The sequence below is a fragment of the Pseudonaja textilis genome, chromosome 2 (genome assembly GCF_049901715.1).
Source record: "Pseudonaja textilis isolate UNSWEBS1 chromosome 2, rPseTex1.2, whole genome shotgun sequence".
NCBI lineage: Eukaryota > Metazoa > Chordata > Lepidosauria > Squamata > Elapidae > Pseudonaja > Pseudonaja textilis.
In genome coordinates, this window is record NC_141991.1 from 31,846,359 (window position 1) to 31,872,606 (window position 26,248).

At 34.4% G+C, this 26,248-nt stretch overlaps 1 protein-coding gene across 1 annotated transcript; it reads right to left on the reverse strand.

The window, feature by feature from the left end:
- Positions 1-837: 837 nt before the first annotated feature.
- TMF1 (TATA element modulatory factor 1) lies at positions 838-26,217 on the reverse strand. The gene is made up of 17 exons (XM_026722181.2): positions 25,921-26,217; positions 21,170-22,374; positions 20,048-20,151; positions 19,443-19,569; positions 18,004-18,109; positions 17,689-17,831; positions 16,905-17,071; positions 12,005-12,161; positions 10,346-10,438; positions 8,549-8,705; positions 6,713-6,905; positions 6,257-6,326; positions 6,080-6,172; positions 5,151-5,270; positions 4,336-4,482; positions 3,603-3,728; positions 838-3,341 (listed from the first exon to the last, which is right to left on the reverse strand). Exons 1-17 carry the CDS (start codon positions 26,078-26,080, stop codon positions 3,198-3,200), a joined length of 3,312 nt encoding a protein of 1,103 aa, XP_026577966.1. The 5' UTR covers positions 26,081-26,217; the 3' UTR covers positions 838-3,197.
- Positions 26,218-26,248: the final 31 nt, after the last annotated feature.

Below are 26,248 nucleotides of genomic sequence, written 5' to 3' on the forward strand. Positions count from 1 at the left end.
ATTATTAATACTTTTTGCTTATCTTAAAAAGGGAATCGTGATAATTTTGTATCACCGCATGTACTCATAAAAACTCAACCCATGCAATGAGAACGCATTTAATCACTGATTATTCACTTGCAAGCTATTATTAACAGCCATCAGAATACATTTTTCAATTTAAGAAAACAAAACAGTTTCAAATATTTTACCCAGACCAACCAAAATTTAAACATACTATTTACACAATATTAACAGTATTTTATAGTATTGAACCATATTAAAGTATACAACTGATTTAAAGCTAATTTACTTTATAAAATGTTAGGTTTTCTTAAGACAGCTAAAAAGATAAATCATGTTAATGCAGACACAATGAAGATTTAAACAACTAAAATATTCTGCTGTAATTCATTATACTTTTTTCATAAAAGCCAAAGTAATATTCCCACTGGATATAAAGAAGGGCCTGGCCTAATTATTTGTCCCCCTCAAATGTATTGAAGCACAAAGTGCCTATAGGCAGAAGTATTTTATTATATATTTATCTATATATTTCTTAGTAATTTGTTTCTCAAATCTTGTTCTCTGGCCCCCTTAATCAAATGTGTAACTATTGCTACAGTAGAAAAATAATAAAAGTAACAGTATTTGTAATGTTATGAATGCTTGTTTCTTGCAATCACTTTTTATGTTAACATTATGAAGATAACCATTTTTCAGAATATAAAATGAACATATTCACATATCAAAACAATCATGTTTCTACAGACATGCAAAAACGAACATATTTATAGGGGAAGAACACATTAAAAGTGATCAAACTTTTTTCAGAATAAAAGATAAAACAGTCTGAAACATATTTTAAAATTTTTAATAATTTTAAAACGTAAAGGTAGTTTAAATTTCATAGGCATGAAATTTCTTGACTGAAATTAGTAAATTGAAGAAATGTAAAGGAAATAGGATGTCAAACTGCCAAAATTACACTGCTGATTGCCTGTATTTTGGGTCTAAGTTTAACTAATGGTTATAAATAGGTCACATGTGATTATCTAAAAGGACAAATTACTCAAGGATTGGATTAAAAACCTTTTAAGGATTTTATTCTTAAGGCAAACAGAGATGTCCCAATAATAGACTGTATTCCTCTTCTCAAAAGTGAAGAATATTTACTCTAAATTAATGTAATTCAAATAAAATATAGAAGTAATTTAAAATTAAATAAGATGCATATCTTTTTATAAAAAGTCATAGATTGAATTAGATCCAATATTCATGTTACTTTGTATTTATTAATATACTATCTTGGTGATTAGTCACATATTATAAAGGAAAATTACACTGTCAACAACAATTGATCATTTTTATTTCAGAATTACTGAATTGCTAACACAGGGGTTTTTTTTGGGGGGGGGGATGTCAATATATTTTCTTATTAGGTGTACTGCAGTTCAATATATCCAGGAAAATGTATGCATACTATAAAATATAAACATTTCACGTTTTCTTGAATAGTTTACTTCCTGAAAATAAAACATTTCAAAATATAAATGGGCAATTCCTTAACTAAATAATTCCTAAATTTAAAAGCCCTAAATATAGCAACTAACAGATGGAGAATCCTCAATGTCTGTGCTACAGCTTTTTGCATATAATATAAAATTTTATTTTCCTCAGTATAGCAAGGGTCCAAAATACAACACTTTCTTCCAACTATTCAGAGACAATTCAGTTGCAGGAGGTTATTATTATATGTTTCTTCCGAATATGAATCATGTAAGTTAGTCACCAAGTTTCTACTTTAAGCTAAGCGCAACCTTTGTGGAGAGTTAACCCAGGGAAAACAAATCTTAACTAACATAAGATAATTCTCTGTTAACCAGCTAAAAAGTAAGTTACCTTTCCATATTTTCAGAGAGTGACCTTTATCTGTTTGCCAGCAGGTAAAATTTTGGTAAACATATCAAATAATTTTTCACCTTTTAGGAATATATTTTAAAAACCTTAAAAGATTTATCAAGTCAAATATCTCAGTAGGATAAAATTAATTTTCTGAAAAAGTTCCTTATAACCACATAAAAACAATGAACCACAATAAGATAACAACAGTAATATTTTGAAAACCGTATGAATATTAGAGTCTGATATTGGTGATTCTTCTGCTTCATTTAAAGAGCTAGAAAGACAATTTCAAGTACAATACTGTTACTCGTTTATATTCTGACAAATATTTTCTTAAAGAGTAGTTTTCAAACCATTGCATCTCATTTACTCACTTTTAAAATATTAGTGGATTGACACACACTGAATTAGGCCATGACACAAAAAGAACTATTTGAGTGTGAACTTTCTTAGAAATATATCCCTGCATTGCCTTTCACAATTCTTTAAACTAATAAATGTTAGGTTATCTGTTTCTCTATATTATGCTGAAACACAGTGAAACATTTAAAAATATAACAAATTTTATCAAGTCGAGGGTATCTGGTTGCTTTTAAAATGTAAGTTGCTCTGTGTTGCTTGCTTTAAAGAGGCAGTATAGTAAATCACATGAGCAGGATACCAAGAGTATAAAGACATCCCACCTCTTTTATTGCCTATAGCAAATCAAGTCATTGCTATTAATAGTTAAAGTACCCACAATATTTTCCTTTAAATATCCCTTTAGATAGTAATAGAGAATTATGAAGAAGTAAATTTATATCAGTGCAAATTTTCAGATACATTTTTGAAACTCAATGCCATAATAATATATTTTGCAGAATATAAGTTTTCCTTGCTTTCTTCTTTTCCAATTTTTGTTATTATTTTTTCCAGAGATTCCCAACCTCTCTGGCAGATCTGGAATCAATACAAGCATTGTAGAGATAAGAGAATCCCAATTGCCAGCAGTATCCCTTTTACGTAAGGACAAAGTACAACACCATCAGTGTGAGAGTTTCAATCATGTTTTCACAATTAAAGTTATTACTGTACAAGAAAATATGTATACTATGAGAGACAAGAGAGTAAGCTGGAGATAAACGATTTTAAATATTAACAAATAATTTAATGGCTGACAGCCGGTCATCATAAAAGCACAATGATTCCTGTGATTTCATCAACTCAACGTTATAATCACTTTATAGTACATTTTTTTACAAATTAACTACATTTACAGAAACAGCTCAACAGTTTAATGCAACATTGTTTTCAGATAAAAACCTGAACGATAATTAGCTATGCCTTTGCTTCAGAAGTTCATCAATCTGAGTCTTGTACATATTTTTTACATCCTCAAGGTCCAATCTCAATTCTTCTGCTTCTTCTGCTTTCTCTCCATACATTTGCAGAATGGTATTGTACCTCTGATCCAAATCCTGGAACAATATTTCCCAATAATTATAAAATTGTTCCCCACAAAGATTCTTACTTTTTTCTGTCATTAATTTTTTGTTTAATATAAGACATAAACCTTTTTATGCAGTCAAAACAACATCTGTTATTATCCACTTATTATTTTATTGTAAAAAATAATAGTAGTAGTTTCCAAAAAGGCTGTTGCTATTGCTCACTACATGGTTTTACATTAGCGATAGTCTCCTTTAAGTTTATTCTGAATTAAATTGATAGAAACCTACCCTTAATTGTGCACGTAATTTGGGGATCTCCTTAATTTTTTCTTCTAGGTCGTCATTTTGATTTGTTAATTTCACCAGCTCTTCAGCCATTACTGATCGAGTTCTTTCAAGGTTTCCAATTTCCAACTAAAATAATATTTGACAATAAAATTTCAAAACCCATTCACTAAATTTTTAATTTAATTTGCTTTTTAAGTATTTCTAGTGCACACCTAGGTTTTATTTTAATAGTACTGTATGCAAAATAAGAGTCTAATACAAATAAAGAACAGATCTTAAAACCAATTCAATAAACATTTATAATAGAACTCTGAATAGTCATTGAGAACTTGGGAAAGACTGCATGGTTCTATATTTTCTACACTGACATACACAGAATAAAATAAAATGAGTAAATGAAAATACTTTACTAGCACACACAAAAAACCTCGTGATTTGACTTAAGGAGGGGCAGTTCATGAAATTAACATTTAGAAAAGTCTTCTATGCAATCATTCTTCCTCCCTAGAGGTCCCTCTCAGCTATGTTACTTTGCAAAATAATTATTAGGAGTAATTGTTATTTCAATTACTTTTTTCTTATTTTTGGCTTGTAACAGAAACAATCTAAAACACACGATCGTCCTACTATATTAATCCAACTACAGTTGAACCTACATTAATTACTCCAACTGGCATGTTATTAGTCTTGATTACACATTATCTAAAGCATTGATATGTGAATCTCTGTTTACCTGGAGATGAGAAATCTCTCCATCCCGTAATTTTAATTGAGACTGAAGATTTTCTATAATACTTGAACCTGCTCCCATTCTCATTACGTCATACAGATTGGTCCCACTTGCAGACACTGAACCAAAGGAATGGTCATACGGGTCATCCTGCAATGTGATATAACCATGAAATTAAATACTGAACAAATACAAGTTATACTGGAGCCAAATTATTTATAATTTTGTACCATAATGATGTCCATTTTTTTTTAGCTCTGAAAAGAAAGCTAATAAAATGTCACAGTACAGCAACGTGGATAGACCAAGCAGACAGAAATCCCTGCATAGCCATGACAGGCATTAAATGACCTCTAGCTGGTCACTATTTTTACCGTCTAATGTATTTTTTCATTTCTTGTAAGGATTTAATTGTTTGGAAAGAGATTATGGAATGTAACTTTTAAGAGATTAAAAGATGCTTTGGAAATAATAGTAGCAAAATTATTACTGTTATTAATGTTCTGGAAAGTGCACTGCAAAATAAGTTTTATTATCTAATCTTACACATGATATATAAACTTTAATCTGAATTCACCAAAAGTGGATTAAGACAAAAATCTCATTTTATTTATGCCCCATATTTTGCTCTTCAGCCTTTACCAATCCTAAATTCACATTTAGTGATAAAACTATTTGAAAATATGCCCTCATCTGAGCACAGCAGATTTTAGTGGATTCAACAAAAATGCTAATACAATGCTTTGAACACAATGTCCCAGAAACATGCACAAACAGCAAAAGAAAAAAAAAAGGTTGTAATGTATAAAGAGCAATACCTGACATATGAAGGATGTTTGGAGTCCTGCCATATCAACTCCACTTATGGAGCTTGAACGTGAGAGACTTGGAGTGCTGGACACAGTTTCCATTGTTGGTGAAATGTATAATTTACGCTCCTGGGAGAAGAAGAAGAAGAAAAAAAGAAAACCATACAAAATAGCATTTTTGAGAGATAATAGATTGCAATAGTGCAAAGACACAGGAAATTCAATTTCTTCTCTTACAAAGTAGAATTGTCCTACTTTCAAATAGTTTAATAGCAACAGCACTTGCATACCACTTCATAATGCAGTTTACAGTGTCAACCTATTGCTCACAAGAATCTGGGTTCTCATTTTACTGACGTCGGAAGAATGGAGGGCTGAGTCAACTTTGAGCCCTGTTAGGATCGAACTTCAGGCTATACAGAGTTTAGTCTGCAATAGTGCATTCTAACCATTTTGCAAACAGGGCTCTAGTTTTATCCCTTTCATTTTAAATTATATGTAGAACCTGCTGTTCACTGGAAAATGCTCAGGCAGCAGAATGAATATTCCATTTTCTATTAGCCCCTGATACTTCACTGAAATCATTGCCTTTTGTGTCAGTGCTGTAATTTATTTTATGCAATGAAATAAACATCTCAAATTATGTCCAAGTTAATATTCCAACAGAATAAGAGAAGATTTCTTAATACAACCAAGAGAAAAACAAAATCAGTAAGGGAAACCCAGTGAATCTGGAAATAGCAGGCCGTGCATTGGGAAGATCCTGTGTTATCCCAAGCATATAATATATAATGCAAAACCTATATTGATGTGAACTGGAAAAGATTATACTTTCAAGACATAAACCAAAACTAAGGTACTAAAATTGAAAATATCTCCCATCTTCTAACATTTGGGTTTTTCACATCCAGAATTATTGGACAGACAAGATCAAGTACCTTTTCTCTTGCAGATTCTTGGACAAATATTGTTTTCTTTTTTTCTTGTTCAACTTTCATTTTTTCCATTTCTAACTGAGTAGATAACAACATCTGAAGAAAGCAAAATAATATTTATTGATTGATTCTTTTTCCTGGCGAAGCAACATTATACAAAGAATTGTTAGTTAAACAAACCTTTTCTTTCTTTGCCTCTTCAACAATTTTTACATATTCTTCTTTAAGATTTTCTAGCTCAACTTCATGCCTTTGTTAAAAGGAAATTACAGAAAAAAAGGTATTACACATATCCTGAACTGACATTAATGTGCAACTGTTTACCAAATAATTAAACCTATAATTTACACAAATATAAAATGGCTACAAAATATACACTCGATTAGTTTGGCTATGTGATATTATCACTATCTGTGTTCATCAACATTACAGATGGATCTGGATGGATTTGGTTGATGTGGTGCATGTTGTATTCACAAATGTATCAGTGGTTAAGATCCTAATTCATCATATGCATTAGCATTACAGAGTTGTTTCTAAAAAAAATTAAAATTACACCTCCATCACATCCCAACTTCATTCATTGAACCATCTGCATGCATTTTTTACAGAAATTGAGAGATTATAAAATTTTACCGATTGTTTTCATTTTCCAGTTTCTTTAGTCTGGATTTTTCTGCTTCGAGTTGAGCTTGAAGGCGACAGTTTTCTTGCCTCAGGAGACTATTTTGTGATTCAGTGGAAGAAAGTTGGATTTTGTTGGAAAGAAGCTCTTCTGTAGCAGCACGTTCTCTTTCAGTCTGTGCTGCTAAGGCAGCTTGAGATTCACCTAGTGGCAAGAATAAAAATATGGTGCACTATGAATTTTTATGAGTTTACAATCAGGGATTTTAAAAAGCACAACTTTTGATGAAAAATGTTGTCGGGGAAGCCCCAAAAGCCATCAGTCAAACTAGTCAATCCAATACATTACATCTGACAAGTTATTTTGAAAATTGTTGCCCAGACATGGGCTTAGCCTGTGAGGAGAGCTTAATTCTTCTCTGTGTGTCAATTCCCTTCTCCCCAACCCCCAAAACTCTACTTTCATGAGAAAAAAATCTGCCACTAGGACAATGGCAGATATGCAGAGAAATTTCTTCAGGATGTAAGCATCAGATGACAAAGACGAACTTCTCCTTCACCTTTTCCTGCATTTGCCTTCTATACTCAATAGCTACCTCACCATATATTTATTATTTTTAAGAGGAAAGACAAGATATATTCAATTTCTATGCTCGTACAGTTTGGCCTTTGGATATGCTGCACAGGCAAGAAAATGGAATGACATTTAAAGTGGGGTCTCCATATTTGTATAGGCTGCTTTCCCACTGTAAGAGTGGGAATGGAAAATGAAACAACGTTGTGAACAAAAGAAAATTTACTTGCCATAACTTCCCACCCCATCTCCATTCTCTCTCACTGAACAACTGTTTTCTAATTTTACTGAGTTATTTTTAAACAAATGATAAATAAGAGCCTTTCTGCTACTAAGAACTATTGGGGATTGAAAAGAATAAAAAAAATATCGGATGAGATGAAAAACGAAATAAAAAACTATAGCTGCTTGGAGGGCAGCATATTAAGTAGGGTGAGGGATGGAAGAACTGTTTCCACATTAGACTGACAACAGATACAAATTCAGCACTAGCTTGCAAATAAAGCCAAGCTATTTTTTAATCTTGGAAAAACAGATTTGATATATGAGATTTAAGGCCAAAATGAAACATGAGGTTCATTCATTCTATTAACATGACTATAACCAGAGAACCAATTTTGGTAGCTCTGTAAGATTTTCTGTACATGAAATTAGTTAATATCACAGCCAGTCTAATGCTCCTAGTAGAAATTCCAGAATCAGACACATATTTAATTTGTTAAGGAATACGTGCATATCCACAATCAACTAAAGCAGTGGTCCCCAACCTTTTTTGTACCACGGACTGGTACGATCCACGAACCGGTACCGGCATCAGGACGCACGACTAAGGCAAGGCGATCCAAGTGACCAGCCAGCCAGCCAGCCCCCACTTCTCCCCGCCACCTTCAACTCCTCCTTTGTACCTTCTCACGGTCGATGGGCTTTCGGGCTCTTTCTTAATCTTCTCCTGAGTAACGCGAGACTCCACTGCCATCGGGACGGCTCTTCGTTCGAAGCCGCCCCCCTCCCTCTTTGACGAAACTAAGGCGCGAGGATTCCTTCAGCACCCAAACGCCGCTTTCCAACCGACGACCGACAAGCTCACCCAGAAGCACTTTCTCAAGCGCTGTCAAAACAAGATGGCGGCACCCAAGCATGCGGCCCGGTACAAAATGATCCACGGACCGGTACCGGTCCGGGGACTGGTGGTTGGGGACCCCTGAACTAAAGTGCTCTGCATAAAAGCTTTCTGATACATTTAGTCTAAGACAGTGACTTTTTTTTTTCCTTACCAAGCCTCTCAGAAAGATTTTTCTCTAGTTTTTCCCATGACAAGGTCTGTGCTCCCAGAGTAGCTTGCAAGTTTTCTATCTGCCGGAGCAAAGGCCTAGTTGCAGATGTAACACTTTGACTGAGTTCTTGGTTGCGAGTCTCAGCTTCTTGAAGTCTCTGAAATTTTAAGTGGTATAAGTATCACTTGTGTTCAAGAAAACCATGAATAACATGATTTTTTGCCAGAGCCATTCTATGCGGTCAAATTCCTTACAGGAAACACAACCCAAAGAATGATAATTAGTGTTTACATGCAGTACACTGTTCTTTCTAACACAAATAGCTTTGCTCAGGAGGATAAATTCTGCTACTGAATTACGCTAATATTTCATACATGAATGCTAAGCTGAATTCAAGTACCTAAGAGAAGTGTGCATAGCATTTTGAACTGGAACAGCCTACTCTGAGCTTAGAGTAACTTTTAATAGGGAAACTGGTCATGTTGATCTTGTCTGGATTGTTCTGATCTTAATAAAAGTGGTTTGAGCTCCAAATAAGGGCACTCCAGGCTAAGAATGCTCCCAATAAAGTTGAAAGAGTTATTTCATGTTTGAAATGTTTTTTTAAAAAAACAGTTTTAAAATATTTGGACTACATGGTGTCGTCATCATTCTAGCCATTGTCTATCCACTGCAGGATGGAGGCCTCTTCCACATGTTTCTGACAGATACAGTCCTGAGCTTTCTTTTGCCAAATGGACCTAGAATACTTGCTGATGTTGTCAATCCATCTTGTTTTAGATCTCTTTTGTAAATGCTTTTTATCAAGTGAGCATAAGCGCACAATCATGCCTACCATCCTATTGTCCCCATTTATTCGTACCTATTTCCTGTATTCATACTCATGTTTATTCTTATACCTATTATCTTGTAAGTGATTGACAAATCAAAACAAATAAATAAAGTGGGACCATTCTATGACTGCCTTGGTGCACCTGCCATCAGTTCTTCTTGCTATGTGACCAGCCCTTTTCCATTCCAATTCTTTTACTCTCTTGATGATATTGTATACTTTTGTTTGTTCTCTAATCCATGTGGAGGTCTTTCTATCTTGTCTTGTAATGCTGAGTAGGTATCTTTCCTTGGTTCTTTGTGCCATTTCTAGCTTTTTTATCGATTGTGGGGTTAGTGTCCATTTTCACCAGCATATGTTAGAGCAGGTAGCACACACTGATCAAAAACTTTTCTCTTCAGGCATACGGAGAGGTTGTTCTTGAAAATTATGCTTAGCTTGCCGAATGCCTGCCAGCCCCATTTAACATGCCTTTCAATTTCCTTTATTGTATCACCTTCCACTGAAATCCATTGGACTAGATATATGTAGTGGTCTACTATGTCTAGTTCTTCTCCATATCTAAAAAATAGTTCATTCTTTGGTGTGTTTATTAAATGTAACCTAGCTCTTTTTCAAGTTTATTTTTAAGCCAAACGGTTCTCCTGCTTTGTGCAGTTCTTGCATGTGTCTTTATAGCTCTTCTGGGTCTTATGAGAAAAGAACATCCTCTGCAAATCTTAAGTGATTTAAAAAGGCACCATTGATTTTTATTCCATCTTTTGCCCAGTCTAGTTGTTGTATGTAGAACGAAATAACAAGTATATCGTTCTAGCACTACTAAAGAATCTATTATTTTCTCCCTTTCTGTCTTCTATTTCTACTTCTGCTCACTGAAAGAAAATCAGAAGTGTCAGTGTAGCTTTTTATAACATTATGGAAAAAGTAAAGATATTATATAAATTCAAAAGAAACTGCTATGGTACCTGCTGAAGATCACTAATTTCCTGGCGTAAATAATCCTCCTTTCTAGCTGCTTGTTGTTCTGCACGTTGCAATGCAATTCTCAAGTCTGTTACCTGTACAATAGAAATAAAGATACAATGGACCACACACTAAAGATGCAAATCTAGCACATTTTAGTCTGCTAGTATCATACAATATATTCAAGTTGCTGGATTTAGGGAAATCATGTTTGGAACAATTATTCTGCTTAACAAATTAACATTTTTCTAGCCATAGTGTGGATCACCAGCAAACAATTTGAGGTACAAGAACAATGCTTTAATTGAATGGCACAACAGACTAGTGTTGCTGCAACAGTGAGATGGGCAGCATAGAAATTTTAATAAATAAAAATATATCCTTCAACATTCAAAGGTAGTAATCCATTAGATATATCAACTTTCGTGTATGTTTTACTCAAAATGTTTCTTCAACTTAGTGATTTCTGACCAGTAGTGGGATTTAAAAATTTTTATCATCAGTTCTGTGGATGTGGCTTGGTGGCCATGGCAGAGGAAGGATACTGTAAAATCTCCAGTCAGAGGTGGGATTTGCTGGTTCTCTGAACTACTCAAAATTTCCGTTACCGGTTCTCTGGAACTGGTCAGAACCTGCTATATACCACCTCTGTTTCTGATCCAACATAATTTAATAATTCATCTATTCATAACTATAACTATGTTTAGAAAAACTTAAAACAAGACCATTAAGGATAACACCAATTTAATAACAAATATCAGAATAGTAAAAGCAATGATACCATAGTATGATTGCAAAAGTTAGATTCGGAGAAAGAGCAAGTAAAATCTTCAAAGTATCCATTTGGAAATAGCAACCAAAATACCATGGATTGTAAGAAGGACCATCCAATCATTTCTGGATCAAAACAAAGATCACTGCTTCCTTGAGGAAATGATCAAAAAGCAGAAATTTACAAACGTCGGACATATAAGTAGAAATAATATTATGCCTGGCAAAGTTGAGAGAAGTAATGCTAAAGAAAACAATAGATAAAGAAATGTATAAAATTCAATACTGTTTTGGGAAGAAACGCAAGTTATTGATGGTGAGCAGTTGTATGTGTATACATACCCAGGACTTAAACATGGCCTGTGTCAACCCTGAAGCTGACCAGACCGAAGCCATCTTGACGTTTCAGTTCTGCTATACTGGAGCTGAGGGATAGGGAGGGGGGAGATAGCTGGGGTTTTGTAGCCAAAATAAAATACGTTCTCTTGGGAACCAAGGACATTCTCACACCTGGCCAGAGGAAGGACTGATGTTACTAGGCAACTAGACAGCGCCTTGATTGGACCATGTTACTGTTTGGGTTTTGAGGAAAAGCTTTTAATTAGGCGAAAACCGCTGGAACTTTCAGAGTCGGTTTTCACTAGATTTGTGCCAATATGATATATCCAATAAAGCTATTCTTTGAGGAATCTACAGCTTTGGAGTTTTGCTTCCTCTGGGTCAATTACTTTGGAACCCTGACAGCCTGATGACATCTAAGTAGCTCTCTGACACAAGACATTTTGAGATGCATTCTCCAATGTTAAATCTAAGCGCTGCAAAATACATTGCAAAATACAGTATTATAATATCACCTGCAAGACTTATTCAGCGTTTAATTGAACACTTACCTGAATTGCTAAAGCTTCTTGTTGTTGATGAGCCTCCTCCTGGGCCTTTTCCATAATTAAACCCAGCTCCTCCTTAACTTTAATTTCGTGATTTAATGCTGCTTCTTGTGCTTCACAATCTTTTACAGCATTAGTTTTATGAAGATCTGCAAGTTCTCTGGGGAAAAAAATGTCCCCATGGATTATTATCTGAATATTTGTATCTTGGTATCCTCCAAATGTGGACTACGATTAGAAGTAATATCTGAGAGAGGTTCATTTTAGTTTAGACAGATTTATAATGTTACCTAACTCAGCCTTCAATAAACCAGGAAACGTCCAAAATAACATAAAAGAGATTATATAAATACAAAATATAAAAGAGCAACCAAGAGCAATAATTAAACAATCAAAATGGCTTTGGGGAATATAGGAAGAAGAAATGAGGAAAATCGTGCCAAACACATCGAAGCTTATAACTTAACAATTGATAAAATCTGGTATTTCATTAATGTACTATATATTATTTCAATTTATATGGCTATCCCATGCCTCTGTTATAGTTAACAGAAGAGTAAAACACTGAAATACCTCAAAATTCCTTAAATATAGAGTATATTGACTGCAGACAGTTAAAAACTACGGCTTAAAATGGGCACCTATCATCCTGGGGAGGTTATGTGGGGAGGAGGGGAGGTTATGTGGGGAGGTTATGGGAGAGGGAAGGTTATGGGGGAGGAGACAGCTTTTCAAGGTCCTTTTTGAAGACCGGTAGATCAGAATCAATACAAAATGCTGGATGTACCGTCTGTGAGAGCAAAGTCTTCTCTTACTCCTACCATATTTGTTAGGAATCTGTCCACCAATTAGTTGGGTTGGCAATATATAAACCAACAATGTATGTTTGTAGCTTTAAGACAAAATCACTGTATTGATTTATACTATATTCCGATTGATTATATTGCAAATTACCATAAGAGGGAGTTAAGAGATCATAGCTTGCTCTCCTGACATTCGCTCTCTCTGACATTCTGTTGCCATCTAAAGTTCTCTGTTGTATTTATGCTGTGCTTATATTTTGATATCTTTGTTTACTGTAAATAACAAAGGCAACGGGTAAGAAGACTTTGTAATTGGATATTCTTTGGACTGTTAAACGTATATGACCTGGAACTTTTATTGGACTGTGCTATTTCTTAAAGTAAACTTTAACTCAATTTAGTGTACGTGTGTGTGGCTGGATAATTATTCATAACTATTCTCATAAACATTTCCATGTGCATATCCTTGTTACTCAAGGGCTATTCTGTACATATCATAACATTGGTTATGGGCCCAGAGAGATATTGAGAATCAGTGTGAATATACAGTTTCATATTCAGACAGCTGATTGCAGTGTATTGTTAAACTACCAATGGCACAAGAACAGTCAACCAGTATATCCCAGATAATCCGGCTGGATGGAACAAACTATGTTTCCTCGTCTATGAAGTGCAGCCTACTTCTGCGTAAAGATGGATTATGGACTGTAGTTAATAGTCCACCAGATGTAACAGCTTGGGACCCATTGAATGATGACGATAAAAAGAAAATAGCTGACTTTAACTGGGATAATGAAAAGGCTCTTAGTATAATTGGACTGACACTGAGTGATCAGCAGTTAGTCCATATTCGTGGTGAAGAATCTGCTGCTAGGTGTCGGGACATTTTGAAGAGGATTTATGTTTGCGATAGTGTGGATGCACACATACACCTTACACGTAAACTGTTTAGAGCCCATCTTATAAAAAGTGGCAATATGTTAGCTCATTTGGAGTTTATGAAAAGGACTTTACAAGAGCTAACAAGAAAAAGGAGCTGATTTTCTCAGAGTTGCATCAAGTTTACATCATTCTTTCTTCTTTGGATGAAACTTATGATGATTATGTGTCTTCATTGGAAGTTTTAAACAGAGATGAACTTACACTGACTGGCATAACTGGAAGACTGTTAGAAGAATCAAGAAGAAGGCAAGATAGAAATCAACTGAAAGACAACCACAGGAAGAAAAACTGTCTTCAACTGTCTATATTGTTAGGAAATGTTTTTCTTGTGGGGATAAAGGTCATATAGCCAGATACTGTAAAAAGGGTCTGAAACAGAATGCTATTAATATACAGAGAGCTTATAAAGATATTAGTTTAGCCATGTCAAGTACAACTACAACTGTAAACCATGATATATGGGTAGTTGACAGTGGAGCATCGCAGTGTATAACTAAAAGTAAAGAGAGGTTTGTTAATATGACAAAGAATTATATTTTGTAAGTTATGAAGCTAAGCATAGATCATTTAGATTTTGAGAGCCAGGTACTACTAATATTGCAGTGCAAATGCTACATTTCTGGAGCATGTTGGCTGGAGAAAGCTTGAACAGGAATATGATAAGGTACAGGATAGTGTTGTTGTTGAGACTCCATTGTTTACCGATAATCCTAATGATAATAATATTGATGATAAGATAGTGGAGGAATCCTCAATGGAGGAACATGTACTGAGTTGCGTAGGAGGTCAACTAGGGAGAGATGTCCTCCTGAAAGATTTCAAGCAAGCATTGTATGTCAGGTTAATACAGAACCTTCTAACTTCAATGAAATAAAAATGTGTCCTACAAATGACCAGGTAGCTTGGCAGGAAGCTATGAATAGGGAGTTAAAATCGTTAAAGGACCTAGAGGTGTATGAGGATGTAAAGTTACCACTAGGTGAGCATGCAATAGGTTGCAATTGGGTGTATAAGATAAAGACTGGTGTGGATGGGACTATTACTCATAAAGCAAGATTAGTTGCTCAAGGATTTGCTCAGTCAGATAAGGACTATGATGAAGTGTTTGCACCTAGTCTGAGAGCAAATACATTGAGAGCAGCATTAGTTTGGGCAGCTAAGAATAAATGTAAAATAAACCATATAGATGTTGAAACTGCATATCTACATGCACCTTTACAACATACCATCTATATGAAAAAGCCATTAGGTTTAAAGGATGATAGAAAAACTGACTATTGGAAATTAAAGAAAAGTCTTTATGGTCTAAAGCAATCCAGTTATGAATGGAATAAATGTATTGTAAAGGAATTAGTTTCAATAGGTTTTGAAGCTGGTATAGCTGATCCTTGTTTGTTCCGAAGAGAAAAAAATGGCCTAATTTCTCTATTACTGTTATTTACGGATGACATAGCAATTATAACTAAAACTGAAGTAAATGATATTGTTTATAGATTACAGAAAAAGTTCAGGATTAGAAATTTAGGGGAAATTAAGCATTATTTGGATCTTGATATAGTGAAAATGAATAAAGGTTTTAAAATTTCACAAGCCAAGAAGATTAGCCAATTATTAAAACACTATAACCTGGAGCATTGTAAATCTGCTAAGACACCAATGAGTGAGGAATTTACACATAGTGATATTAAGTCCTATGTTTGATAAGGAAATATATCAATCCTTAATTGGTGGTCTATCATATCTGAGTAATTGGTCTAGACCAGATATATCTTACAGTGTAAACCAATTGGCTAGGTATAACACTGAACCAAAAGAAAGACATTGGCAAGCAGCTAAGCGAATAATTAGTTTTTTAAAACACAGAATCCATTATTCATTATATTTAGAACCAAGTGATGAATTAGTGTTAACTGTATATGCTGATGCAAGTTTTGCTACAGATATAATGACTCGTAACTCAACATCAGGTATAGTGGTAATGTTGGGTAATGCTTTAATAGGATGGACGTCTATTAGGCAACAACATACTAGCTTATCCACTATGGAAGCGGAATTCTCATGTTTATCATTAATGTGTAGAGAATTGATAAAATATAAACAATTGTTGAAGGATATTGGAATTACTGTATGTGATCAATGGTAGGATTTAATTTTTTTTACTACCGGTTCTGTGGGCATGGCAGGGGAAGGATACCATAAAATCTCCAGTCAGAGGTAGGATTTACCAGTTCTCCGAACTACTCAAAATTTCCATTACGGGTTCTCCAGAACTGGTCAGAACCTGAATACCACCTCTGTACGTGATCCGTTTATTGTTTATGAAGACAATCAATCTATAATTAGTATGGCTACTAATTTAGCTGTTAAAACAAGGTCTAAACATAATGATTTGAGATATTTGAATGTTAGACAGTGTGTTCAAAATTAATTAATTCAGTTAGAATACTGCATGACTGAACATAATATTGCAGATCATTTCACGAAAGCTCAAGGTGCAATTAAGCATAAAGAGTGTTGTGAGAATTATGGTTTAAAGATGTAATGTATTATATATTGACCTACCCAAAGGGGAGAATGTTAGGAATCTGTCCACCAATTAGTTGGGTTGGCAATATATAAACCAACAATGTATGTTTGTAGCTTTAAGACAAAAATCACTGTATTGATTTATACTATATTCTGATTGATTATATTGCAAATTACCATAAGAGGGAGCTAAAGATCATAGCTTGCTCTCTCTGACATTCTCTCTGACATTCTGTCTCTCTGACATTCTGTTGCTATCTAAGGTTCTCTGTTGTATTTATGCTGTGCTTATATCAAAATATGACAAAGGCAACGGGTAAGAAGACTTTGTAATTGGATATTCTTTGGACTGTTAAACGTATATGACCTGGACCTTTTATTGGACTGTGCTATTTCTTAAAGTAAACTTTAAGTCAATTTAGTGTATGTGTGTGTGGCTGGATAATTATTCATAACTATTATCATAAACGTTTCCATGTGCGTATCCTTGTTACTCAAGGGTTATTCTGTACATATTATAACAATATTGACATTTTAAAATGAAATAGCACACATATTGCACATAGCAATAGTGAAGTGCAACAAAGGGAAAACATTCCTGGCCCAGATTCATTATTTGATAACAAACTTACTTGTATGCATTATCAAGAGCTGCTTGTGCACTTCTGTTTTTTTCTTCAAGATCTTCAAGATCTACTTGAAGTCGGGTAAGATCCTTCACCTGGCATTCAACAATGCTATTTAGCTGCTTGATATTCTCTCTATGCTGTTTTTCAATTTCTTCCTTGCCATCCAATATCTGCAATAAAGAAAAGCTATAAGCATCTAATGTATATAGTTTTTAATTTATAAAATAATTTAAGTTACTTTATGCATGAAATGTCTTTCAGAACACTTTTTTTTTTGTCAGAATGCAAAAGCTTAGGAAAGTAAGCAGTGAAAAAACAAAACAGCCAGGTATTTAATTATTGTATAAAATATTGTGAGCATGACAAAAGCAGAAGATAGCTTTGTTGCAAGTGATGTGCTTTCATGTCTTCATGTTTAATTTTTTTTTAAAGCAAATTAAAATGTGCATGTATTTTCGAAGATTTATTACTTATTTTGTTTGTCAGAAAAAAGTAAAAACAAATCAGACTGTTTCTAGTCAGTTAAGCATGTACTGATTTATCAATTTATTTAACCCCATTTAAATTTAGACATTTTCATGAAAAAGAAAAATGTTGCGTTTCAAACTGCTTGAGACATAAACATCTGTACAAGGAAACTGAAGCTGTACCATAATAGCTCCGAAATCAACAATATTGCATTTCAGTACATTTCTTTTTGGAAGCTGCCTTCAGCCTTAGGAGATAAATTTACAAAAATAAAATAATCAGCCCAGAAGAATGAGTGCGGCCTAAAAATTAATCCAACCTGTTTCAGATGTTGCAATTCTTCTTCTAATTCCTTAATTTTCTTATTCTGCTTTGTATTGGTAATTTCTCTTTCTTTCTCCTTGGCTCTTAATTTCTTAATAATGTTAGAATTTTGTAACTGCTGTTTTGAAAGTTTTTCTCCTGAAAAGAAATATTGGATCTAATTAATTAATGCTATGCATATCTAATAGAGAAGTATAACTTTTTACATTCTGAGGCACCACTAAAACTATCCAAGTGGTTGAAACATTTATTACAAGTAATATTACAATTTGCTTTAACTAAGGTCCATTTTAAAATACTTCATACTCACCTTCTTCCAGTAATCCTTTAATTTGTTCATCTTTCTCCTTTAGTAATTCTGCTGTTTCATTGCTGTTCAATCTAGTTGATAGATCTTCTTTGAGAACCTTTATTTCCTAAAATAAATACATTCATATTATTTGCATATATTAAACATGACTTGAAAAAAGAAAGTGTCATCTGAGGGCCCATGAAGTAGGCCTCCTTGGTAAATGTCCTCCCTTGCTAGAACAGTTATTCCTGAGTTTTCAAAAAGCTATTTAGAGCTGGGTTTTTTGGTGTGCCTTTGGAATCTTAGATATTGTCTTTGATCCCATCCGCAGGGAGGGGGATTATTGTATAGATTGTTAATGCTACCTGGCATATTTTGACATATTTCTTATATTGTTCATAATACAATTGTATAGTTTTTATATTGTATTGTATTGAGTGGTGTGGTAGCCTAGTGGAGAAGACATCGCCTCCCACTCAGACAGTTGAAAGTTCAATCCTAGGTAGTGGCAGATGTATCTCCCCTAGGGCACAAAGAGAAAATACCTATGTGAACTCCATGTGGCATCTGGCCAATAAACACTCAGCTCCATCCAATATCCCAAATTGAAGGATTACAAGGTCATAAAGAGAGTTTTATTGTATTGGGTATGTATAAACTCAAAGTACAGTTATTGTTATAACCCAAATAAAAAATAGAATAGAACAGAATACAACAGAATAGTTGGAAGGGACATTGGAGGTCTTCTAGTCCAACCCCCTGTTTAAGCAGGAAACCCTACCACCACGTCAGACAAATGGTTATCCAACATCTTTTTAGAAACTTGCAGTGTTGGAACATTCACAACTTCTGGAGGCAAGTTGTTCCATTGATTAATTGTTAAATAAGTTCAGACAAACTAGAACAAATTCATAAAAAAGGACCAGAAATGAAATCCTAGGAAGAGTGACAGAAGGAACAAAGTATACTGAGCCTTGAGAAAAAAGGAAAACAGACAATACTACCTTTAAGTACTTGAAAAAATAAAGAAATTTAAGCCTATTCTGCATCAACCTAAAGGTAGGACATAAAGTAATTATAGGAAGAAATTTGCCTACGTTTAGGAAAATATTCCAAATAAAGAAAACAGTTCAATAATGGAACCAACTAACAACACGTTCATCTCTATTTCTGAATTTAGCAAATCATTAGATTTGATAACTTAAATGACCTCTTATTTTCTTTTGAGGTGTATGAAATATTTTAAATTATACTAAAACTAGAAATATTTCCATAATTATATCAGAATACTTCCAGTGAGGTCTCATCAACTAGTACTGCACACATATTTTTTCCACCAAACATCACATTTCTCCAGCCTTATAGTTATTTCGCATCATTTATGGTGGCTTCCAAAATAACTTTTATGATATGGATCAGAGATTAACACATCTCACTCATAAACAAAGGACAATTACCTTTTTAGCTGTATCTCTTTCTTTGCATGCTAGCTGAACTTTTTTTTCTGCATCTGCTATTCGTTGAGCAAATTCTTCCTTAAGAGATGAAATACTACTATTTTCTTCTTTCATTTTGATGATTTCACTAAACATAAAATAAATATTGTGTACTGACATATATTTGAAATCTTTCTAAAATACATATATAAAACAATAGCTCACAAAATGTATTTTTTGTTCTCAAGTTGAAGGTACTAAAACAAGTAACAAAGTCAACTGAGTATCATCCACTGAAGAAAGCAAACTCAGCAACTCACACAGTTCTTTAATGATGATTGGGCCAAGCCCTTATTAAATTCCTTGACAAAGTTCATATAAGTAGTATCAGAGAGCAATTGTGGTTATGTTGGTATTGCCCTATGTATCTACTTATCCTTCTTCTTAAGATAGATTCCAATAAATTCTGTATTATTCATTTAATTCATTTAAATTGTGTTCAACATTTTAAATGAGCAGTTATAATGAATTAAATTTCAACCAGTCACTTTTGCAAAATGCATCAAAATCCATTTACCAAACAAAGTGATCACAATGTTTTAACATGTTCTGAATAGGAAACTTACTCTTTAAGGTTATCACAGGTTTCTTCTAAGTGTGCCTTCTCTTTACTAACGCTTAATAGACGTGCTTCCCTCACCTCTAGTTTTTCCGTCAGTGAATCAATAATCTGTAGATTATAGATAAAAGTGATATAGTTGTTAAAAAATGAAGTATTTGGGGGTTTTAATGTAAAAGCAAAACCTAGAAGTCTTCTCAAAAGCTTCCTTTAATGCCACAAAGAAATTTAAGAGTTAACCTATGGTAACTTTCCAAAGAATATTACTTTTTTATTCAGAACAAACAACTGATCAATATACATAGAACTATGCAATGATCTACTTTTGCTAAAGTCTAGAGACTCCAATTCAAGCCTCATTCTGCTCTAAAGCCCTCTGGAAACTGGAAACCTACCACTTTTTTGACACAATAATTTATTCCATATTCAATATAAAATGCAGGTTCTTGAATAAAAGATGTGGCATAAATACTTTATTGAAGAAGTTATTCTCTCCACTGTAAAATTATGACTACTTTAATGGAACCATTTTCTAGGATATAAAATTTGGCTTGGATTTTATCAAATATATCTCAACAAATCCAAAGCAAATACACCTATGATTTCGTGCACAGAATTGAATGCACATATGAATAGGAGACACAGAAGTTATTTCATAATATTCATTCTGCAGATAGTCCTTGCTTAACAACCATTCACTCAGCAACCATTTGTATCTACAATGGTGCTGAACAAGTGCTATTTATGACCAAGCCTCCTATTTACAATAATCACAGTGTCACATGATTGTAATCGGGGCACTTGGTGATTGATTTCCAAATAAAATGTTGCAGAGTTCTACAGTGATGTGATCGCCATTTGCAACCTTCACTCCTGGCTTCGAACAAACAAAGTTAATGGGAAGAGCAACAGGATACCACAAATGGTGATTATATGACATCACGCTTAACAATGGTAAACCTTCACTTAATAAGGGTAGAGGATCCAATTAACAATGGCAACCAGTTGTGATAAAAATAAAAAGCAGATAAAACAGAAACCATGTCAAAACAGGTCTGAGCAGAAGAATGCCACACCACTTTCCACAAGAGACACATGATATAACCCACCTTAAGAAAATAAACATTACCTTGCAAAGCTCTTGTTTTTCACATTGTACAGTAGACAATTTTTCATTTGAGAGCTGAAGTACCACTTTCCCTTCCTTCTGACTTTGTTCTTCATCAGTCTGTACTGGAAGGGCCAAGACATCAGGCTGTTCAGAATTAACAGGGGTTGCACTTCGCCCACTCTCTTCCATTTCCATTTCTTCCATGGGAACGACAAGATTTTCAGTTAGGATTTCACCAGACATACTTTTTGTAGGTTCAGCCTCATCACTTTTTGGAGTCGGAGAGTTGACAGCGATGGAAGCTGAAACACCCCCCCGACCTGATAATTCATCATCTGAGTTTATTTCACTTATGCTACGACTGTCTAAAGACTGTACACTAAAGGAGTCTATTCTTTCAAAAGCATCAGAGGAACAGCAACTCTCTGTCAATTTATTAAAGTCTTCGAGGCGATTGTATTCTGTACAACCAGATGCTGTCAGAAGCTGAAAGGAGGTTTGCATCAAATGGAGACTGGCTTTTGAATCAGCTCCTTCTTGCCTTGAACTAGCTGAGCTCTCACTTATAACACTTTCATGGTCCAAAACTTCAATATCACTAGTTGTAGATGTCCCTGAGGAGAAAGTGCTAATTGGAGGTGAAGGGGTATTGCTTTGCCTGTCTTCGCTTTTTCGCTCTTTAGTGTCCAAACTTTTTGTGTCTGCTGGCACAGCTTGTGGAGAGATATCATTCTCATGCCCAGAACTATCACTCCTTGAATCTGACTTCACAACAGAAGTGGATTCTGCTACCGTGACGTTCTGAGAAGATGCTTCTTGACCAGTGTTTCCATCATAGCTGATGATGAGATTGAATTGTTCTGAATCGTTTTCCACTAAGTTTTCCTGATCATCGTTAAAGCTCTTCAATTCCACAGAAAAGTCTTTTGTTTCTGTTTCTGGCAGGTCAATATGCAAGGGTTCCTGCAGTGTGCTTTTGATTTCTTCTTTGGGATGCTGCGATTTGGCAGGTGGCTTAGATACCACTGGGCTTTGCTGTATGCTCTGGACACCAGTTGGTGGGAGAAAGGCACTAAAGAAAGATTCTGATTCATCTACCACAGTTCTCTGAACTGGTTTGGTAATGGCTGCAGGAGATGATATTGGCTGACTTTGGGTTTCTACATTTGTATTGGTCCCCCAAGTAGAAGTATCCCATCTTCCACTTGTTAGAGAACTTTTTCCTGTTACAAATGAGAAAAAAGAGAAATCAAAGGTAAACAATTGAACACATAAAGTATATTAAGAATTATGTAACAATCCAGATCAGTTATATTATATAGTAGTCATATTTCATATATAGTATTTACTACTACAGCAATGATCATATGCCCACAAGGTTTCTGCCTTTCTGTTCTTCTAAGGGGCACTAGTCATAATTCCTCAAAAATACCTTTATTTATCACAGACCAATACAAAAGGTGGGGGGAAAGTTGTAGTTATTAGCTACAGTAGGTCCAGGCATAATAATAAATTATGTTTTGTTTTCTAAAGTTCTCTTCATTTAAAAATTAGAATCTTCTGCTTCTATTTTTAACTGACTGCATTTCAAGGATTATGTAAGAATCTAAATAATTTGGAATTGGTTAAATACAGTTCACTGAAATTAAATCTCTAGATGAAGAGTCTTTTAAATCAAAACGAATTAAAATCAGCTGAAGTTTGTATCTTAGACATAGCAGTAAACATGATCAAATAAAAACTGAAGTTGAAAATGGTAAACTCCTTCTCTTAATCATAGTAGAAATGGGATCCAAAGTTTGTTTCCTTAATAGTAAACCCTAATTCTTAGGTCCATATGTTATAAAATGTAGTTAACAAATATTCACTGCTATTCTCAGATTTTTAAACTCCCTGACAAATCAGACAGTGCTCATGCTCTTTCTCATATTTCTGCTTAATCAATACTGAGTTATGCTATTTATATTTTATGTATTTATATTGCTTTAAAATGACTCTCCATTTTCTGTAGTGTTTTTAATATTTATTTATATCTTTAGTTAATTAATACTAAAACAAATTAAACATCTCTAATATTATCTTTCTTGGAATGTTGTAATATAAATGCTTGACAAAAAATTATCTCAGTAAGTCTATTGTCCATTGAACCATTGCTACAGAAATAGCTGTTCTTTAAGACATAAGACATAAGAATTTTATTTGTCATTACACTCGCAAGCGGGTGCAACGAAATGAGGTGCTCTTCCACAAGTAAAACTGGACAACACTATTGAAAGAAAAATAAAATTAAACACAACAGACCATACAATAATCTCTATACAATTTAAAAATGTAAATACCCCATTACTCTCAGCCATTAAATTTCACAAAATCTTATGACCCTGCATTCAAACTCAAAACTGCACTTGGATAAAAACTGTTCTTAAATCTAGTCATCCTTGTTCTTAATACCCTGAATCTCCTTCTCGATGGTAATAGTTCAAAGAACTGATGTCCCGGATGAGAGGAGTCATTCAATATATTAAATATCTTCCTCTTACATCTATTCCTATACCGTTCTTCCAAAGAGGGGAGTGAGCAGCCAATGATGTTTTGGGCCATCTTAATCACCCTCTGAATTGCCTTTTTCTCTGCCACTGTGCAGCTCGAGAACCATACACAGAGACAGTAGGATAATATACTCTCAATTGAACTCCGATAGAAGGTAGTCAGTAGACTCTCTATCATAATGCTATTCTATCAGTGCTTAGGAAGTTTTGTACTGATCACACAAGGACTTCAAAAAAGCTATCTCAGGAAGCATAGCTACAGAATAGTGTCTCACACATATATTTGGCAGTTATTGGTAATTTTAAGAATTACAGGAACAATGTATGTAAAAGACTGACACAGTCTATTAATAAGGAAAATTGCAGAAAATTTATATTGGACAGTTATATGAGAGGGTCAAAATGTTCATTTAACCAACAGAATCAGATGTAACATATGTATGTAAGAAACAATATCCATATTAGATAAGAAATTTTTAATGATATATCAGTTGAAGAAATATGTTATCCGGGATATTATTTAATAAATTCTTACACTAATGTTTATAAGTTACATTTATATTCTTTGCATTGTTAACACTTTTCAAACTCTTCTTCACACATACACTGAAATACTAAAGATCATTATGCAACTACATTATAGATTGTTTACTTTTTTCTTAAATATATTACATATTTTGAATTAAGGTTCAGGTAGACTATATATCAGATTATTCAAAGCTTCAGAAAGCACTATGTCACACAAAATCTGGATCAAAAGCTTTTCCTCAAGATGATGTTATATTATATTCCTTACATAGGCTAGGAATGGCAATATTATAAGGTTACATAATTATTTCTTATGCAATTAAATCAAACAGAATTTATAGATTTGGGAGAAATCCAAGTATATGTAAAACTATCAAGACTTACAGCATAATTCAAATAAACTAATGTTCTTAGAAAAGAGTTATCAAACATAATTCATGTTTTGGTTTTCTCTTGTGAAAAGACATTCTTTAACTTATTTAATGCATTTACTCATATGAACTGCATTCTAATTCAACAAATGAGGAAAAACAGAAACCATTTTATTTATGAGTAATTAGTTCACTGTGCTACAAGTATAGTTGTTAAATTGGTTTACTTTTTCCTCCCACTATTTCAATATGACAATATTCTGTAACTTATTAACTTTGCCATGGCAAACTACAGTTGAGAAAAACAAGTTCAACACTCCTCCAGGATACTGTAATTATAGTGTAGTTACAAGACCATAGTATAATTTTTAAACTGCAATTATTCAGTGTATCAGTGTGATCTTCTGTAGACTAGGAAAGTCATATATAGAACCGAATAACAATGCTTATATTATATAACTAAGGGATATTGGGAAAATATGGAATCACCAAAAGAAAACATATGAAACACACAATTGTTATCAGTTAGCAAGCACGAAATGTAATATTTTTAAAAGTTTCTGAACTGTTATCCCCCCTATCCCTCTAATTCCAGCATGACAGGATTTCATGTAAATAAAGATTAAGTGTCTAAAAGGAACCGAAGTGGGCAACTTAGAAATATCAGGACACATATAAGGAAAATTTGAAATGTAACCTAATTTCCAACTACCTGAAAATGGAAGCCATTCATTTCAATGGGTACATATTTTGGTACATATTGAGAGAGAGGGAGAGAGAGAATGTATATGTATGTATATACATATTTACAGAATTGTGGTATCAATGAGGACAGTGCCAGGGTTGCATACACACACACACATGTATGTGTGTGTGTGTATATATGTATATGAATTTTTCCAATCCCCATCTAAGATCTAACCTAGTCCAAGACCATACATAGAAATGTGCAGATGTTCAACATGCAGAATCCAATCATAGAACCGATGTTATTGTAACCGTATTTTTCTGCAAAAAACTTATTTACCTTTAATCCAAATAATAATAATTATTATTATTATCATCATCATCATTATTTATTCAAAGACCTTTTTCAAGAAGCAAGCGTGGGCGAGGGGTGACCTCATCATGTTGATACCACTGAAGAAACAAACAAAATACAGGGTTGCCACCAAAGGAGAGGCGTGCAAGAAGGTATCATATGGGCGGTGCGTGAAGCGAAGGGTTTGCCGATGTTTACGTGCTGTGCGCTCCCTCGAGGAAGGGACGGGAAGAGGTAAAACCACTCCCGCTCCCCTCCTCCCACCCGTGGTCACCTTACCTGCCTCTCCTACACGGGACAGGGCAGCTCCGGCAGTACCCCCCTCGCCCTCTTCTTCCTCCTCGCCTTGGATATCCAGCACTCGGTCGATGGACTTCTGCGCCTGCGACAGAGCCTGCTTGGCGAAGGTCGAGAGCTGCGAAGCGTTGAACCAACTCATTTTCCCCTGCTCGATCCCTCCGCCTCCACCTTCTCTGCTTCTCTCTCAGCGGTATCCAGAGCTGTAATGCTCGACCCGCTGCCCCTCATCGGCCATGACGGAACTTCCAACCCGGATATAGCACGCGCCCGGAGTACAGGCGCGTTACCCGCGCAGGCGCGGTCGTCC